Raw genomic sequence first — 20,646 nt, forward strand, 5'->3', positions numbered from 1 at the left:
TGATGTGGCAGTATATCATGTAGCATTCAGCTCTCAGACCCACCCATTTCTGCTCAAACACAGCACAGCCCGTGCCTCAATACTGAGGGTATGGAGGAAAAGGCAGTCAGTCAGTGTCTAAATATGGCGCATGCAAGAGACGCTCGGGGAAGATGTAGCTGGACCTCTCAGGTAAGAACACCAGTTGGTGTACTACTGGACCCCTTCATTGTTTGGAATATCTAGGGCAATGGCACCAGGCTTTAGGAGTGGGGTGGAATGGTCCAAGTTTGGTAACAGTCCAGATCAGCAAAACTGGGACAGTCTTGAGTTTGCCTTCTCACGCTCATGTCTAGAATTGTTTTCAGCCTCCCCCAAAGGGCTCAGGGACTTATTTCTGCCTCATGTAGGGCAGGGGCCAGCTCTTGTCATACTCTCATATTCTTCTCCTATCCCCACATCATTGTGTTAAAGGAACAGTTGACTCCAAGGCATAGTGTTTCTCCATACCTAGGGGAGGGTGTTATCCCTTACTGACTATCCCCTCCAAGGGGTTCCTTTGGTGAATGGGGACTGCAGAAATACCTCATAAGTCTTTTGACCAGGAAGGCCAGGATATTTATTAACATGGTCCTCCTCTTAGAGAAGCCCTCCTCTCAGAAGACAGGGACAGCTTCAGATGATCAGTCCCTCAGCAGAGACTCTCAGCTGAAGACTCTCGGCCCCAGAACATGCAGGTTAGCATGGAAGTTTGGGGTGATTTTGTGCCCCTCTGATCACACCAATTTTCTCCTCTTCTACCCAGCCAGTAACTGGCAGAACTAAAGAGACCTCACCTGCCCATGAACAGAACAGGCATTGATCCTACTTAGCATGGGTCTCGCAGACAACATTTACTCTTTTAGAATATCTGTAGTGGATGAAACCCATTGCCATTTTCATCTCCCCAGCATACATTTAATGTGAACAACTTCCTTCCAGAGCCCAGTGTCTTCGTATTCTCTGGCCATTCAGATTCTCCCCCACCTGGCCTGTCCTCCTCAGATAGCATTATTATCAAATGCTTTCCAAATATTGGCGGGGTAGGGGTGTACCATCTCCTCACATGCATTTGAAAATGAAGGGGGTGTTGGTGTGATTATTATAAATGGGAGTCACTGCTGGAAGTTAGCGGGTGGTGGCTAGAGATGCTAGATGTCTTACAATACATAGACTAAACCCACAGGAGAAAGAACTGCCTGTCCCAAATACCAGTGTCACTCCCATTGAGAAACACTCCAAGTTCTTCCCTTCCCACCACCCCCTGCCATCAAAGCTTTTTAAAAAGATTTTATTTATTTATTTGACAGAGATAGACACAGCGAGAGAGGGAACACAAGCAGTGGGCGTGGGAGAGGGGGAAGCAGGTTTCCCGCTGAGCAGGGAGCCCGATAGAGGGCTCCATCCCAGGACCCTGGGATCATGACCTGAGCCAAAGGCAGATGCTTAACGACTGAGCCACCCAGGTGCCTCCTTCCAATCAAAGTTTATCTATTCTGTATCCCTTGGCCTCAGGTGTATATTCTTGCTAAACCTGATAAATCAATCTAATGACGAGGGGCTAGGGAGTGGTGATGATAGTATATCTCTTCCAAAAAAAATCCTTGTAAGTGTAGACTTGTGCCATACTGTCACCCAAAAGAAGCAGTTCAAGTGGTGGGGGGCTCTCAGGCAAATGGCAGGCTGGGAAGGTAGTGGTTTGAAGACAGGGATGTCTTCCTTTTCGTGTTCTTTCCCTTCCACGCGCAGTCTCAGTCCCCCTCCTCCCCGCCCACTGAGAACAATCCAGAAAAAATTCTGGTCTTAAGACCATTGCCACTCCCCGTTCCTCCTCTCCCATGGCTAGCCCCTCTATGAGGAGTGCAGGAAATCAAGAAGCTGAAGGGAAGAATGGATGCTTTGCTGTGGATTTCCACACCCTCCACATTCCCAAAAGGAACCCACAAAAGCAGCTCTGGAGGCTAAATATGTTTATTAATTCCAACTCAGACTCAAACAGAAAGCAGACTGAATTCTTTCAATTCTTTCAGCCCTTCTTGTTTATACTCCAGCCTCTGGTTAGAGAACAGTGTCACAAAGCTGAGGGGGGGAAAGACCTTTTTGGACAAATCTGGCTCCCAGCTGCATGGCCTCATGTGAATAGGAACTTGGCACCGTGGGAGGGGAAAGGCTCTTGTTGCAGCTGGCAAACATCGAAGGCATCAGGTGGCAGGCCCACTCGGCATGGGCAGTGTCATGCCAATGAATAGTAGCAATTGGCTAGAAGAGAGTCCGAAGGGCCCTAACAGGGAAAAATTTCCTAGGAATCATCTCTCCCCTCCAAAGGCAGGACTAGAAGTGCAATTTTCATATATTTGGGGGAGAATCAGAAGGTCTGGTTTCCAGGTCTGGTTATAAATTACGTAGCTTTGAATAAATCACTTCCTCTATTGGGGCCTCGGTGTCCTTTTCAGTTATCGAAGAGGATGAATCGGAGGTTGCAAACTGGTGGCCTCTGGGCCCGATTTGACCAGTGGATTCATCTTGGCTGACCATCCCAGTACTTTGTTTCCACAGTTTGGAAGCCTTGTTTGTATTGGCTTTGCCGTTCACCATGGTCCCCACTGTCCTCTCTGATCCTCCCACCACCCACCAGCCCCTCCCAGCTATTTCCCATATTTCTAATATCCATCTGGCTCCTGAAGGGTCATCAACCTTAGAAGCCATGAATGAAGTGATCTCAAAGCGGGTCTTATAACTGATGTGTCATTACGACTGTACATATCAGCCTCTAACATCATTGGGGAGCAGAGGGTGTCTAAGGGTGGGGGACAGTAGGGCAGCCACAAAGAACAGGTGGGCAACAAATTAACAAGTACCGTTTAAGGGAACACTTGGATGGATTTTTCTTTAAGCAGATTTGCCACCCTGTGTCCCCCCCCCAAAAGGATGTGTGGCCCATCGAACATCCATGGCTTTTCCTGCACCTCATTTGCTTTGATCTCTAAATTGACAATATACTTTCTTTGAAAAGGTACAAGCCCCAGGGGATCATGGGCTGAGTCTTGGCCATTGTTCAGCTTTGATTTTTCAGAGTTATTCTTTTGTGGAAAATGGCACCATGTTTCAGTACTTCCTGTGTGATTAGTTAAGCAGTTTCAGGAAAACATTTCTTTCTTTTTTTCTTTACAAGGTCAGTGTGACAGCTTGGACTTCCCCTAACAGAAAGTCCATCTGTGAGTCTGGCCACGGGCTAGCCCTGGGGACTTTCCTTCTCAGGCCAAGGCCCTCCCCTTTAAGGTGTCCATTGTCACCCCTCCTTAACTCCATTCTTATCCCTGACACCCTTCAGTATTATTTGTGAGAGGGTGAGCTATAGGGGGCGGATGGTATTAGGAGCAAGGGTAGAAGGGATGGGGAGGGTCCTTTTTAGAGGGAAGTTACAAGTCCAGGGCCTCATAACTTATCTGCTCATTTCACCTGGATTCATGACCAAAGATGAGACTTTCACAGTGGCTTCTTTGCATGTTCTGCTCCTGGCGTAAAACACATGCTCTCTTGGTTCTCTGCTCTGGGCGGAAACAAGGTCTTTTCCCCCAGACCCTCTGACATTCACTGTAGGCCGTAGGCAGGACTGATGTTGTATCTCATTGTGATGTCGCCAAGACTCAGCATAAAACAGGCTGACTTACCCCCAGTCTTCCTGGGAGCAGGGGAAGCAGCCAGATGTCCAAGCTGTGAAAAGGCTTCCTGGATGGCCTGCAGGCTGTGTTCCAGGTAAGAGTCCACAGGACCTCAGATTGTCGCTTAGCAAGTAAATAAGCCCAACACTGGCTAGTGAAATGGAAAGCCTGAGAGCTTGGGTGTCAACTCAGATGAAGGCAATAGACCTCTGATGAGCTGAATCTACTCCTGGACCCTTTGAATACCTTCAGTTAAAGTTGGCTTTCCAGTTTATAAGTTCAACAGGACCCCTTTGGGGCAAACATTGGTGATTTCAGTTGGTGTGAATGGACAAATTGAATTATAAATGGCTCATTTGAGGCAGGAAAGAAAGCTAGTTGATAGTAGACAACTGGAGGAGAGAGAAAAGTATTTTTCTCCTTAAATATGGTCTTTGAATTTTCCCTCAGAATCAACCTCTCTGATTTAGTTTAAAACTATATTGGTTTTCTATCTGAAGGGAGAATAAATCTGAATTTTTCTTGACCATATCTTTTGATTTACTGATTGCCTTTTCTCTCTCATTATCCATTTAAGGTAAAGAGTACCGGACAAGGAGTTAGAAGAACCAGGTTCTAGACCTTTCCTCACTGTTAACTGTGTGTGTGTGTGTGTGTGTGTGTGTGTGTGTGTGTGTGTGTTTTACCTCTCTGAGCTTCAGTTTCCTCTAGAAAGTGAGGAGAGTGAATTAAATGAATAAAGCCCTCTTAGAAAATTCAATGAAAACAATTAGTTCCCCTGGACCAGGGTGATACCTATTTATTAAATAATAAGCCATCACTTGAATGGCACACATTTAAATGAAACTGAGAAAGTGTTTGGGATGTGTGTGTCTGATGAAGAAACCTCAGGGATCACCTAGTCCAGTGATTTCCAAGCTTCAGTCCTTTATGTCTTATCTTTATGATTTTTGTCATAATTGTGCATACCAGCAGTATTATTTAATGCCACTTTCTATAGTGATTTGGCTTCTTAAAATTTTTAAAATATCTACCTTAGTGTCATCCTAAGCAATAATACCCATGAATTCACAGATGTGATATGCGAGATATGTGTCTTTCTAATAAGTTTTCATTTATGTGCCACTGAAAATCAGCTTATGTGCTTATACCTGGGGAATACATCTCATAATTTGGAGGGCATTCCTTGGACTCCTTGTTCATATGTGGAAACGAAAGGCTGGAGAGATTAAATCATGTTGTTTCTCATCACAAAGCATGTCACCAAGGAGGCATAACCAGAGGCCACCTTCCCCATGTCACAGTCAGGCACAGAGCTGGGGCTAAAACCTAGGTCAATTGACTCCTAGACCAGGCCTCTTTCCACCTCACTATGCAGCTTCCAGGGTTGCCATTATGATCTAACTATTCATGATCTTTACCAGAGATGGGACTAGAACCCAGATCTTCCTCGAGTGTGGTAAATCATAGTAGTAATAAATGAAGCCTGTGACTTTGGATGAGGCATTTAATCTTTATGGATTTGAGGGCCCTTATCCGTCTAAATGAAATAATAATTCCAGTTCTGCCTCCTGCCACATGGGGAGAAAGGGAGGAGCTGCCATTGACAAAGCACTTCCTAGGTCACTGTGAGGGGATCGGACCAGATGATTTCCTGGGGGCCCCTCTGCTCTGAAATGGTACTCTTCTAACAAACAGGATAACCCCGAGTTTGCTTATCCAGAGGGGTAGGTGTATATGAAAGGAGTACGAATATTCTAACTCTTAGGGAAACGTGTGAGTCCTCTAGTCCCATTGAGTAAAGTAAAATCAAATAATAAGGAAAATATTATAAAGTGGGGGGGGGATGATGGTTTTGGCTTTCCCATCAGGCATTTGTGTTCTATACAGTGAGTTTCCTCCAGGTAGGCTCCTCAGGTGAGCACCTTGATCTAGCCTAAGCTTAGCAGTTGAAACCTGTCAGCTCCAGTTGTTGATCATCTGTAAGATCGGCACACGTCCCTGCTCCGATGACATCACAAAAGGGCTGTGCACACACCTGAGGAGGCAGTTGTGCACAGCCCTGAGAAAACTACAAGCGCTCCGTTGAGTTGAGACCCCCGTTTGCCATGGGATCTGTTCTGTGTGGGAGAGGGTGGGTGGGAATGTTGCCTCTTGCCAGCAAAGGTCAAGGTCAGATGGAGGGTGCTTCCGGATAGCTTATCTTAGCGCTAGACACTCTGCAGTTCTCACTTTTGCCATTTTTCTGTCCTAGATTTACTATTCTGAAGGTGGACAAGCCGTAGCCATCGGGCAATTTAAAGATCGACTTGTAGGGTCCAACGATCCAGACAACGCCTCTATCACCATTTCACATATGCAGCCAGCAGATAGTGGTGTCTACGTCTGCGATGTTAACAACCCCCCTGACTTCACCGGAAATAATCAAGGCATCCTCCAAGTCAATGTGTTAGGTATGGGCAATTTTTTCTGTTTTTTTTTTCCCTCCTCTGGAACAACTTAGGACCTTGAGTGAGCCAGAGAAGTGAGCAATGGTGCTAGCTAAGTCCCAGGGATAAATATCCTCCCTGCTCCTTTTCTTGTTGGGGAAATAGAGACACACCACCAACCCAACCCTTAGAGTAAAACCGAGAAATCACTCACAAAACATATTGAAATAATTGCCAAATGACAGATAGCAGAAGATGACCCGACCTCCGGGGATCTGGGTCTCTGAAGGGTGGAATGAAGACAGATGGGATGACACACTTGTCCCCACTAAATGATCACTAGCAACTCCTTTGGAGGGAACTTCGGATTAGAGCCAGTCCTGGGGGAGCTAACTGTCCATTTATGAACTCTCTTAAGCCATCCCGCTATTCCCACCATGAAATCATTCTTTTGAGTAAAGTCAGGGGGGTCCCTTTTAAAAATGTTAGCATTATCTGGAAAAAGGACCACAGGTTAAGCCAGATTGAGAATTTATTTATACACAAATATTCATGATGTGACATTTGGCAAGTCCTATCTGCTTTTCAAATGCACTTGGAGGGATTCATTTTTACAGCATTTACTGAGTGCTTCCTATTTTGTGCCAGGAGCCATGAAGTTTAAAATGCTGGAGGCATGGTTTCAGCTAGTGGAGAATTCACAGTTTTTGATGATGTCTAGCACTCCTTCTGATCTCAGAGAGGACAGTGGGTGTTTTTCTCCTGTCTGGAGGCCTAGCAAGGTCTTGTCTGCAGGGCTGCAGAAGTACTGAAGGGAGAAAGGAAAGGGCTGTCAACCCTCAATGATTAACCTGTTGAGCTAAGGGCTCTCCCATTTCTAAGTAATCTCAAATGGTGCCGATCTAGTCATTGTTCCTTTCAAGCTGTGTATATCTATCACAGGAAAGGAGGAACTAGATCAAGCCAGTGACTTGATAACCGACTGGCTTGGAAAAGCAGCAGTTGGTAAAAGGTGCACACCTAGGAGAACCATCCAGAGTTGTCTGAGCTTGCCTCCCAGGTGATGCCCCAGATGAGGTGTGCTACTGCATCTGCCCATCTGGAAAGGAGGGAAAGGTCATCAGGAGCTGAGTTTTAAGAGTGGGGTAGCTCAATCGTGTCTTTATTTTGCTGAACCCCATGCTAGGCATTGGGGTACAGGCGGAAGGCAAGAGAATTACACACAACCCTTTTCCTAGGAGAGTTGATGTTCTGGTTTGGAAGACTGGTCATTTACCTGGGAACTAAACAGTGCGGCACAGATGCTAGGAGTCCGAAGCCTTAGGTTCGAGTTCATACTTGGCTACTCAGCGGCCTTGGGCATGTCAGTCCACATTTCTCTGGCCATTTTGAGATAGAGCTGTAATTCCTGCCCTGTCTTCACAGGTTTATTATGAGTCAAATGATAGATTAGAGATTCCACATTCAAAGCATTTAGGGATTCATCCTCTCATGGTTTCCTGCTGCTCCCTGGCTCTGGGTTGTCCTTCTGACCAGAAACAACCTAAAGAAGCTAAGCCTCTTTATCTCTGAGCTTGCAAAAAGCTCTGAGATAAAGTTAGACAGGAAGGTTAATATCCTTTTTTAAAAAAAGATTTTATTTATTTATTTGACAGAGAGAGACACCGTGAGAGAGGGAACACAAGCCGGGGGAGTGGGAGAAGGTGAAGCAGGCTTCCTGCGGAGCAGGGACCCCATGCGGGACCTGAGCCGAAGGCAGACACGTAACAACTGAGCCACCCAGTCACCCCAGGAAGGTTAATATTCTTAAATTTAAAGCTCGGAGAATCCTTAGTCAAAGAAGTTGAGAGTCATTTTCTCTTTGAGTTGTTTTCCCATGAGTCTTTGGGTCAGTTGTTCCCACAATGACTGTGTCATGACTTTTCCTTAAGCATCCAGCATCCCAGACAAGGTAAAAGGCAGAAGAGTCTGTGGATTATCTTGTTTGGGAACTCTCAAGAATTATGTTTTTATTGATTGGGGTAAGAACCAAGGTCTTGTACAAATACATGCTTTCTGGAAATCGTGAGACCGATAATTTTCTCTAAAAATTGCAGAGGTTGTTGACCTTTCTGAAGTTCCATGGCCTTTGAGTGCCTGTCCTGCTTGCCCTGACTGAGGGGTGGGGCATGGATGGGACAGGGGGGTCAGGGAGGCCAACTGTGGGGAGAGGTGTTGATATTTCCTTTGCAACCACGCTTCCCAGCAATGCATTTCCCAGAGACATTCCCTGACGCAGTGATGGGCGTAGGTCCCATGCATTCACTCCTCCATGCATAAATTCATTTCAGCAACTCCTGAACACACGTCTCATTACTGTGCTATGCAGTGGAGATGGAAAGATGTAAAAGATAGGGCTTCAGCCCTCTAAAAGTTTTGAGAAGAGGGGGCAGGGCATGACGTAGGTAAAGGAAACAACAATGAGCAGAGGCCCAGGTGGCTTGATGACCATTCATTTGAGTGGCTTCCATTAGGTATGATAGCCTTGGAAAATGTGTCTCTGAAAAAAAATACCCAGGTTGACGTTTGAGTAATTATTTTATATGCATTTGGAATGACCATCATATTCCTTCTGTGATTTGGCACCTAAAAAGAAAATGATGAATTTAAGGAAGGCTTGGGGATGCAATGAAGCATTTTCATTGATTTTCTGAGGTGAGCCTCTCCCTCCCACCCTCATTTTGCTGAAAGCAATAATGCTAAATGGTAGATCAATGGCTTTGCCAGTAAAACATCCAAATTCTACCGGGGACGTTAGCTGGATGCAATGTCAATTCAATCCTGATTCAGTAGTTTTAGAAAATATATAGGTTTGGGATATGGCTCAAAGTGATTCACTAAGTGTTTTGTTAATAAAAAATAAAGGAGGAAATTGTGTTCAGAAAAAAAAAAAAAGCCTATCTGGCGTTGATTCTGGGCTCCAGAAACACCCTCATTTAATTTTCTGTTCAAAATTGTGTAAAGGCCATCGAGTCATCATGGTTTTAAACAAGCATTCTCTATATCTAGTGACGGTTGCAATGGACTTCCGGTTAAACAGGCTAGCTTCAGGGAAGCAAATCGAATGAGATGTTCCCATCTGAGAAAATCAACAGTAAGGAAAAAAGAATAAAGAGCTAAAGAGAAAAATACTGATTTTTAAAAGATTTTATTTATTTGTCAGACAGAGAGAGAGCACGCAAGGGGGGGGCGAAGAAGGAGAAGGAGAAGCAGGCCCCCCTCCTGAGCAGGGAGCCCAATGTGGGGCTTGATCCCAGGACCCCAGGATTATGACCTGAGCCGAGGCAGATGCTTAACTGACTGAGCCACCCAGGTGCCCCAAAAAATACTTATTTAAATTTAAAACCACCTGTTTAAAAGATAGGGATGGGGAAGCATTCCAAAGACTTCCAGCCATCTCTGTCTTCTTGCTCCTGGGTCCAGCCGGTTAGAGTCTGAGACTGGAAGATTGACTTCAGTAGAAAACTATAAAATGTGGCCATAGAAATTAGTCCTGCCCGTGGCCAACAGCAGTTCCATATGCAAGGTGCTGTAGACGTCATTTCGTTTATCGAAATTCAGTATGTTTGGATGAGCCCGAGATCAGGCAGTCTCTTGTTCACACTTACATGGAGGAGTCAGCTGAGGTTTGGTTAGGTGAGGTTACTTGTCTAAACACACCTAGAGTGAAGCTGCAGACGGTGGTCTATGTGGATTTAACTGCTCCCTCTGGTAAGAGCTGTAGGGCTACAGAGTCCAGAACATTTAAGGCATAGCTAGCCTGTGTCTTCGGCGGGTTTTATACCTAAGTTACAATAAGCAAAGGTGAGTTGCTAAGTACTGACATTCAGATTATTACCTATAAGGAACACAAGGCTTAGAACAAGGTGGGAGCAGTAAGACGAATGAGGAAATTCAGATCCTCAGTTGCCCACAGGACCCCTCCATGGAGATGTTTCATAAACAGCTGAGACTCAGTGTGTCCCCATATGATGGTATCATCACCCCTTCTTCCTCCTCTCTCCATCCCAGAAAACCTTCCCCTCCCGTGTTTATCTCGGGATGGCGCATACCCAGCTGTCCAAATCAGAAACCTGGGAGCCATCACTGCCTGTGCCCTCTTCCTCATGCCTCATTCATTTGGCCACCAAGTCCCACCGATTTTACTTCCTTGAGACCCCTTGACTCTGCCTCTTCCTCTCCCTTGGTTCTGGCACCCTCAGCACGCGAGCAAACCATCTAACGCATTAAAAATGACCACCATCCTTTCCTTACTTAAATTCCTTCCGTGGTTGTCCTGCTCGCCCTGTAAAATATATGAAATACAAAGCCGTCCACACTGTAGCCTCTGCTGCTCTCTGGCCTCATCTCCCACTACTCCCCTCATCCCACTTCAGACCTTACAGGGGCATTTCCAGTGCCTAGTCCAGTGCCGGGCACACAGAAGGGATGAAAGATAAATAAAGATTTCAGCTTTGTGTAGCTCACCCTGTCCAAAATGGGCTTCCCCAACCAATGAGGGATACAGGCCAATTCAGACCATCCACTAATTTTGAGAAATAAATGCCCAACCGTGACTCCTAAAGGAAAGGAAAAATATAGCATTGATAAAACAAAGGTTGTAAAAAAAAATAAATAACTTAATTTCGAAGTAGCTAAGGGTTCTATTTTCCTTTAAAACTGGGCTTCAAAAGTGTAAACTGTGTCCTTAGTCATTTAGTGTTTGCTTACATTTGGCTGTCTTAATCAAGGCATATTTTAAGACACAATGCGGAAATTCACAGTCATGAATCTGGGGAGGGAGGCAGACGGAAGAGATGCTGCTAGAATTGTAATGGCCTGGTGCCTGGCAGGTCCTTGGACCTGAAGTGTTCTACTCCCACCTGGTGGTACAATTGGAAAACGGTTGCACGAAGTTTGTAAAGCTTTCAAAACTGAGCGCCCAGTGCGGTAGTCTACAAAATGACAGTTGGAAGTGGCCTCCAATTGTGACAGGTTGCAACTCTCCCTGCAGCATTTTTACTCTGTGTCATTGCCTTACAGTCAGACCTTCTAAGCCCTTTTGCAGCATCCAAGGAGTACCAGAAACTGGCCATCCAATATCTCTTTCTTGCCTCTCTGTGCTCGGGACACCTTCCCCTGTATATTACTGGTATAAACTCGAAGGTGGAGACATCATCCCAGTGAAAGAAAACTTCAGTAAGTTCAGCCCTCCGTGGCCCCTGGCAAGGCCTGGTGTGTGTGGTTGGCTGACGGCATGTGTGTGTGGCTGGTTGCTCAGTCTTTAGAACTCAGTCTTCTGGAAAGGAGAAGGAAAAAGCAGATCTCCTAGCAAGATGACTGTGGTCTGGTCTTATTCCCCAAACCCTAGTGGTCAAGCCTGTTTTTGGCTCACTCAGAGGTGGTGGGTATGGAGGGAAGAGGCATGGTCCCAGGTGGGCTACCTTTGGAAGAGTCTCGAAGGGTCTAGCGGGACCCTGGACAGCTCAAGGAAGGGGTGGGGGCAATGTGAGGAAGTGGGTGGGCAAGGAGTGATTTGTCTACCATGACATGATCTGTACCCTCCATAAGAGATTTCAAAAGTCTATTTCCTGTTTTTGACAGACCCAGCCACTGGGACTTTGGTTATTGGAAATCTGACCAGTTTTGAACAAGGTTATTACCAGTGCACAGCTAGCAACAACCTTGGCAACAGTTCCTGCGAAATTGATCTAACTTCTTCCCGTGAGTTGATCATCCAACTTTAGTGCACTTTCTCCTTAAGTCAAGTATCCTGGGCCTGCCAACTAAGTGAATTAATTAGGATCCCTGCTTAATCCTTCCTGCCTCTCTGGTGATTTTGGTGGTTTATTTATAGGTTGACAGGCTGAATTATTACTATCTTAATTATCTAAGGTTTGCATGATACTTAATATGTGCCATACACTGCCCTAAAACATTTACAAAAAGTTTGTTTTACCCTCACAAAATTTCTAAAAAGTAGGTATTACTAACTAATAAATAAAACAGCAGCCCCACTGATAGTACCAGGCTGGATTTTCTTTGTGATGCTGTTGGTGAATCCAGGGGAAACCGGCAATCTGTGTTGGACATGGAGCTCACAAACTTTCTGGTTCTTCAGTAATTCACTAAGATCCGCCTCTAATAATAGTAGTAATAATAACACCTGTACATACAGTCCCAGTAGCTAATATTTGTGGAGCACAAATTATGTGCCAGGCACATAATGGCTAGGTGTTGTGAGCATTATCTCACTCAATCCTCTATCCACCCTATAGAGGCACAATATATTGTTAGCCTCATTTTACTGAAAAGGAAATTGAAACTCAAGGAGGTAAGTGACTTGCCCAAGGTCATCTAGTTAGTGAATGGCAGAGTGAGGATGCCTTTATTTTATCTTTTTTTCTAAAGATTTTATTTGTCAGTGAGAGGGAGGGAAGAAAGCACAAGCAGGGGGAGCGGCAGGCAGAGGGAGAAGCAGGCTCACTGCTGAGCAGGGAGCCTGAGTGGGGCTCAATCCCAGGACCCTGGGATCATGACCTGAGCCAAAGGTAGGTGCTTAACTGACGGAGCCACCCAGGCATCCAGCCAGAATGCTTTAAATCACAACCTGCCAGTTCAAAGGTGCTCAGTTTACTAAGCATAGACTTGAGGGCCTGGAGTTGTCAAACTGGGCCAGTCAGGGGCAAGCTCTTACAACGGATGCCTTGCCACACCTTTTTTTTTTTTTTAAAGATTTTATTTATTGGAGAGAGCGAGCATGAGTGGGGGAGGGGAGAGGGCATAGGGAGGTAGAGAAGCAGGCTCCCTGTTCAGCAGGAGGGGAGGCTCCATCCCAGAATCCCGGGATCACGACCTGAGCTGAAGGCAGACACACTCAACCAACTGAGCCACTCAGGTGCCCCTTGCCACACCTTCGAATGATCACTTAATAACACTTAGGATCATGTCATCTATTCATTATTCCTAACTCACGTTGAATCTGTGACTAATACATACCGTATCCACGTGGCCAGTTCCCTTGGACCATCGCTCTTCTATGAAGCTAAGCTTTCTTCCTTTCACTTGTCTGGAATCAAACATTTTCCAATTCCAGGTTGCTTCTTCATTCACCTAATTTCTATTCAAAGGTGAAGATAGGTCTTTCGGGTCTTTGTCTGTAGTCTCATTCTCCCCCTAGTCCCTGGATCATTTCTGCTATAGATCTCCATTATCTTCCCCAGTCCCGTTTTGCCTTTCCAGAAGTAGTCATAGTGCACCTGTAGACACTCGGGAGTTGTACTTGAGCCTTGCTTCTGCTCCAATACTCTTTTTAAATGATGTTGGCATTTGGTTGCCTGCTTGCTTGCCTACCTGCCTTCCTCCCTCCCTTCCTGCCTGCCTCCTCCTCTCCCTCCTTCAAACCTTAATTGGATATCTACTATATGCCAGGAACTATCATAGGTGGTACAGATACAGAGATTAATAAGATCAATGTCTTACACTCAAGGAACGCACAGTTTAGCTAGAGGGACGAACAGTAAAATGTGTTAAATGCTAGGCTAGCCATCCGTACAGGGCCTCTAAGACCCTAAAGAAGAAACAATTAATTATGCTTATAAAGCCAGAGCCAGCTGTATTGACAAAGTGCCATTTGAGCTGGATCTTGAAAGAACTTGCAAAACCCGTTTATCTATAAAAGAGGGATGAAGGTGAAAGGCAGCTGACGGATGATGGCACTACAGCAGCAGGCTTAGGAGGGCAACCAGTCCCTGCTGGGGGAGGAGGATGGAGGGGTCCAGAAGAGATGTCTCCAAGGGAAAAAATCTTAAGAAACCAAAAGATTAGCGGATGTGTTTAAATCTACTGAAAGGAGTCTTAACAGTTTTGGTGGAAATTTTGGGGATTAGTAGCAATACATTAAAAAAAATCCCCAAATGAGACAATTATTAACCTCAAAGAAACAATTTAAATGTACAGGAATCATACATAATGAGGGGAGCACCTGGGTGGCTCAGTCAGTTAAGAGTCCGACTCTTGATCTCAGTTCAGGTCTCGATCTCAGGGACCTGAGTTCAAGCCCCAAGCTGGCCTCCACGTGGAGATTATTTAAAAATTTTTCTTTCTTTCTTTTTTTAAAAAAGATTTTGTTTATTTATTTGAAGGAGAGAGAGACAGCCAGAGAGGGAACACAAACGGGGAGGTGGGAGAAGGAGAAGCAGACTTCCTGGCAAGCAGGATTGATGCAGGGCTCAATCCCAAGACCCTGGATCATGACCTGAGCTGAAGGCAGACACTTAACGACTGAGCCACCCAGGCATCCCTAAAAAATTTCTTAAAAACCAAGAATCATAGGATGTATTATATTCTGTAGCTGTGAAACAATATTTACATAGTCATAATCCTGTAAACTTTGATGTCACTACAATTTGTGCTCTGGCTATATCTGGAGAATGTGTGAGTGGAGTGGAGTGAGAAGACAATCTCCACTGTTCCAGGGTAGGAAGTCATTAAAAAAAATGACAAAAATTGGAAAGCTAAAACAAGCACAATAGAAACATGGGGGCAAATACCGGATGATGAAAGAAAAAGAATTAAGAGTGGTTGCCACAGAGATGGGGAGGAGCAGGGATGGGGACTGTTGCTTCCTTGCCTGAAGTCTAGTAGAACCGCATGACTTTCCAAATCATGCACAACAGATTCCTTTAATCATCAAAAGTTGAAAGAATGACCAGGCAACTCAACTAGCCTCTCATCTCAAAATACAAGATGTCCAGCCTTGAAGGGAGGTGGATGGGGATGGGCCCACTGGAACTCAGGCAAGGTCTCCCAGGGACATTGGAAGGTCTGGCGCTCACATCTGGATGGTCGCACATTCGTTGAGTTTTTTCATAGACTGACCAGATAGACCAGATGCCTGTATATGGAAATGGGCATACCTCTTCCAGTGGCCAGAACGCATGATGCTCCTTGGTGAGCACAGCATCCGTGGGAGAGATTTTTTAGGGACCTACTTCCCCTATGCTCCGGATAAACCTGGTGAAGTGTCCCTGCCTCTAACAGGGGTCCTTTCTCCAGTTACCAGATTGTAGCTCCGTGGTGTCTCTTTCATGGATCAAGCAGATGCCCATTGAAGACTCACTTCCCTCAGCCCTATTTTGAAAATGAGCTCTGCGCCCCCTCCCCCAGGTTGGCCCATGTGTCTATGTGTATCCGTGTGAATGGGTGAGCTCCACAGTGCAGCCAGGGTGAGTCCAGCTGGCAGAGTTCTGGGGGTTTCCAGCCTCTACAAGTCATGCTCCCCACCACATGAAGGCTCTGGATAGTCCACACGGGCCACAAATGCGCATGTGGGAGGCAGACAGCATGTTCCACTTTACCAACCAGGTGCTTGTTTCTTCCAGATCCGGAAGTTGGAATCATCATTGGGGCACTGGTGGGTACCCTGTTGGGTGCTGCCATCATCACCTCTGTTGTGTGCTTCGCAAGGAGCAAGGCCAAGGCCAAGGCAAAGGGGAAGGAAAGGAAGAGAAATTCAAAAACCAGCACAGAACTTGAGTAAGATCTTACTTTGTTGCCTTTACTTGAACGTTGACATTTGTCGGGCGTCGCATTATCAGCCAGCTCTTCCTCGGCGCCCCCTTTAGACCGACATACCAGGGGTGTCTTTCTGCTCCCCCTCACTGCTTCTATAGAAGAAGGGTGGCAGCAGCTACCAGTTCCTGACAACTGTGTGCCAGACTCTGCTCTAAGCTCTCTATCAACTCATTTAACCACCTCTGGTATCCTAGTTTTTCTCTCTTGGACTCTCATTCTCTTGTTGAGATCTAACCTCTCTGGCTGGGAGAGAAGACAAGCGTGCAGTGTGACGGTGAGTCAGAATCTCAGACATCACAGAGGCCCTGAACAGACTGGAACCTGTGGTCACTGAAGCTAGAGCCTAGGGCTCCACGTGAAATGATGAACCCTAACTCGTTCTTCCCTGGGCCTTCTTCCTGCAGACCAATGACAAAGATAAACCAAAGTACAGAGCTCGAGGCAATGCCGGGGGAACATGTTCTCCAACTCCAAGCGACTCTGCCACCTTCTGGCCACGAGAATGACCCCGCAACCACCCTGGGTCCAGATCATGAGCCGACCCCGGAGCCGGAGCTGGAGCCTGAGTCTGTCTGGGAGCCAGCCCCACAGCCTGCCCCAGAGCAAGAGCCTGTCCCAGAGCCAGAGCCTGTCCCAGAGTTGGAGCCTGTCCCAGAGCCGGAGCCTGTCCCGGTGCCTGAGCTGGATACAGAGCTGGAGCCTGAGCCAGAGACAGAGCCAGAGCTGGAGCTGGAGCCGGAGCCAGAGTCTGATCCCGAGCCCGGGATTGTAACGGAGCCCTTGTGCAACAGGGAAAAGGGAGTGAATAAGCCATAGGCTGGTAGCCAAGTACAGTGTTCATCAGTAGGGAACCCATTACTGGCATTTGGAGTTACCCTAACCAGTCTCCCACCACGTCCCTCTCTTCTGACCTGCCCTCTTCTAACAAGGTGCTCCTGCCTTTGGTCCAAAATAAATAGGTCAAGATAAAAGGGTTCCTGTGTTTGTTACACTCTAACATGTAAGCGTAACTAATGACAAAGCAAGTGACTTTCTAATTCGGTTGAAGGCGTTTTGCAGCAATATCTACATTGTACTTTGGAAAATCTCATTTCTCTATTTTCAGCTACTCTGTTACATTCCGCATGCACACATGACAAGGTGGCATTAACTGGATTCAATGTTATTCCTAGGATCAGTTGGTCAGGGCTTCCCTAGTTCATTTTCACAATGGCCACAAAGACAAGAATTTGCCAGCATTCTTTGATAGAGACGAGAGCAGGGAGAAATCCTCAAAAACTCCAGAGGAGGATATGTAAAGGGTACATATTCAAACGAGGTCTTAAAAATCAGTGCTTCATTTATCATATTAGATTTCCCAAGGAACCACCCTGCTATACAAGATCTTGAGCACAACAAAATTTTAAAATAACCTAATTTTTAAATGCAAGATGATGTACAGGCAAACAATTCCAAATAACATGTTCCTTCAGTGACCACAAAATGTTAGGATCATGGGTGATGTACAATTTAGCTTCTAATGAGATGTTATCACTCTGTCTGATCCTATCTACTTTAGAAGGGCCAGAATAGGAAACTGTTCTAAATGAACACTTAAGATCTGTTTTAGATAATCTGAACTAATTATTTAATCTGTTTCACTGTTGGGATATTCTACATTAATAGATACCATTTTTGTATAAATGCTAACTATTAACTAACATGCTAAAATGTTTTTTCCATTGATCATATTTTCCCCACATTCCACTTGAAGAAATTTATAGGTAGACTTTCTCATTTGTGTAATCAGATTTTAAATCTTATTTTGAGGCTCAATAAATACTCAATAAAATCTCATTTGAATGATCCTAAGGTAAATCTTTTATTAACGTTAGCGACATAAACTTCACATACAATAAAGCACATCCATTTCACATGTACCATTTGATGAGTTTTGACAGATGTATATGCCCATGAAACCATCACAGTTTAAATAGAGCATTTCCACCAATCCAAAGTGTTTTTGATGCCTGTACTTGTTTTGTGTCTGCTTCTTTCCAAGGTGAATCCTTTTTGAATGAAGTAATGAATCTCTAACTTACCACACCCCGATTTTCATGTAGGGGATTTTCTTAAGTTGCAAAGCCCTTTATATAGAGAATATACTTATACTTGTACAGGAATTGACCTTTGTCGGTTTTAAGGTAGATTGAACTTAACATTTAATTTACACTTATCTGGAGCCATGGAGAGAAGTAACAAGCTTTTACTTAGGTATTTTCTTTGCTGTGTCAATTTTCAACGAATCATAGGGATTTTTTGAAGCATCTATAACTCCATTCACATTAAATATATTATGATACACAGTGTCTGATGGGTCCAGTAAACAAAATGATGAAGGTTTTGAGAATGATCTAATATTTAAATATTAAAAACGAAACACCAGCAGTGTAAAAATCTCCATTACCAGAAAACCAAAGTAGCTAGAATTCACTTTTCTCTTCTGCCTTTATAATAGAGGCGAATTACAAGAGACCAATATGTAATAGTCAATAGCTGTACCTCCCAAATTTCTGATGGACTGGTGCTGAGCAGGAAGGAAGTCACTCTTGGTGATTTACACAACTCTGTCCTTAACAGCATTGCTCTGGTCAAAATACTGATGAACAGTGGATTTAGTGGTTTTCAACTTTTTTGAAGGTCATGGATCACCTTGAAAATCTGTTGAAAACTCTGGACCCCTCTCCATAGGAAAACCGCTTATGTACACAAAGTGTCTTATACAGTTTTAGGTAAATTATAGACTCCCTGAATCCAAGATTAAGAGCTAGTGACTTAGATAAAAACACAGAAGGGACACTTAACAAATGTGTGGATGCCTTCCTCCTGAGGAGAATGATTACTAGGTTGTAGGACTCAAAATGATCTCAATAGCCTGGAAGCTGAGCTAAAATGAAACAGGAATGGAGGGGAAACCCAGATTTAAAAATATAGAGTACATGCTGCCCATGTAAAAACCTTAGCTGGGTAAGGCTGGGAAGTAGGTAGGGTTAATCTGAAGTGGTTTCTTGGGATCTCTCCTTTCAGTGCCCTTCCTGGCCATCTCGCATCTTAGTTTCCAAACACCCAGGTTCTCATGTACCTACTAGCTCAGTGACCCATTCAGCTCTGCATCCCCCAGGCAGAATTCATTGCTCAGGATTTACCTCTACCCTTGCTACCACTTTACTTTTTTTTTTTTTTTTTTTTTTTACAGATTTTCTTTATTGATTTGAGAGAATGTACGTGAGTGGGGAGGGAGGGGCAGAGGGAGAGAGTCTTTAAGCAGACACCCTGCTGAGCGCAGAGCCTGGATGTGGGGCTCAATCTCAGGACCCTGAGCTCATGACCTGAGCTGAAATCAAGAGTTGGATGTTCAACGGACTGGGCCCTCCAGAAACACTCCCCAACCAACCCCCCACCCCACACCTGATTTTAAAAGGCAGCTGTTCTGTGACCTGTTTTTGTCTAGTGACCATGATCTTTTATCATCCAGTGATGTCATTTGGATTGATAGTGAGCTAGCTCTCTTTTGAGTATTTACCTTTGGAAAGGGGATTCCTTAATCCAAAGAGTCTAAATGGTAGAATTTCAAGCACTGGAACAATCCTGAGGGGAGCTATTTCTGGAAAAAGGAGACTCCTCACATCAAACCATGTGGGTTACCATCTACTCTACCTACTTATAAGGCCACTTGGGGTGAGTACAAGTTTCATCTCAGTCTCCTCAGTCTTCTATTAGTATATCCATAATACACCATGTATTTGTTTTGTGATAAATCCTGAGACCCTGTAAAATATGAAATCGTACCAAAGTTTTCACTAAAGTTTACTTGGGCAGGAAAATGGGCTCATGTTAAAGAGCTTTCCAACAATGGAACCAAGCAAAGGTGGATCAGAAAATAAGAAATGGAATGGGTCATTACCCACACATTCTGATTAAACTTCAAAATTACTCCAGCATAATTCTCATTCAGAGAGTGTACTACCAGATTTATCTTGCCACAGAGAGTTAAAATTTAAGTGGGTAGTCCCAATCAAATCCCAAAGCAGCTGTAGGTTTCTTAACCATTTACTTCTTGCTACCCAAAAAGACCTCCAGGAACTTCCTTCATCTGTTTCTGCACTTAGCAACTAGGATATGCTAAAGTCAACAGAACAGCTTTTTGGCTGTAGGTCCTTATTCTCCTCAAATTCATCTGTTTATTCAGTCATCTGCTGGGTATGAACAGATTGAACAGCTTCTATGAACCAGGTACTGTGGCCGTGATATCATGATAAGAATGAGCTAGCTCTTGGCCCTGAGTTTTACAGCCTCACTAACTGTGACAATTTCTTGCATTTAATCAACAACAGCATGTTGAGAGCAGGCAAGGAAGGCCAACATTTATACTGCACGGGGGAGGGCCTCCACATTATAGGGGTCTATGAGGAGAAGGGACTAAAACGTAGAGATTCTTGACCAATAGCTAAGAAATCATGTACGCTGATATCTCCAATGGTCTTCAGAACACCAGGTGACCTCTATCCCCAATACACGCTGGGGGGTTAATATCTGCAGCTCTCACCCGGGCCTCTGGGTAACTTAGGCTTGATGAGCTTTCAGTAAGAAAAGCTAGAAGAGCTAGGAGGGAGATTTGGGAGAACAGCACTTGACCTTTTTCAACTGCAGCACACCTGAGGGTCTTAACACACACAATGGCCTACCCCGACTATGATTGGGTGGAGAGGGGAAATAATGAGAGAGTTACCTTCTTAGTTGGGGAGATAGGCAGGGGTAAATGTTTTAAAAAGTTGGGTCAGGGGCTCCTGGGTGGCTCAGTGTGTTAAAGCCTCTGCCTTCAGCTCGGATCATGATTCCAGGGTCCTGGGATCGAGCCCCACATTGGGCTCTCCGCTCAGCGGGAGCCTGCTTCCTTCCTCCTC

The 20,646-nt window shown here is 44.9% G+C and overlaps 1 protein-coding gene across 1 annotated transcript in view; it reads left to right on the forward strand.

Moving 5' to 3' along the window:
- Window positions 1-16,519, forward strand: part of VSIG1 (V-set and immunoglobulin domain containing 1) — a gene marked incomplete at both ends in the record, with an annotated part of 35,531 nt that extends 19,012 nt beyond the window's left edge. The window contains 6 exons of the mRNA XM_080795627.1: window positions 64-171; window positions 5,935-6,133; window positions 11,171-11,326; window positions 11,732-11,851; window positions 15,511-15,664; window positions 16,108-16,519. Of these exons, the coding sequence (XP_080651753.1) occupies window positions 64-171; window positions 5,935-6,133; window positions 11,171-11,326; window positions 11,732-11,851; window positions 15,511-15,664; window positions 16,108-16,519 (1,149 nt within the window). The remainder of the gene's footprint in view (window positions 1-63; window positions 172-5,934; window positions 6,134-11,170; window positions 11,327-11,731; window positions 11,852-15,510; window positions 15,665-16,107) is intronic.
- Between the last annotated feature and the right edge of the window lie 4,127 nt (window positions 16,520-20,646).

Source organism: Martes martes (genome assembly GCF_963455335.1).
Source record: "Martes martes genome assembly, chromosome: X".
In the NCBI taxonomy this organism is placed as follows: Eukaryota; Metazoa; Chordata; class Mammalia; order Carnivora; family Mustelidae; genus Martes; species Martes martes.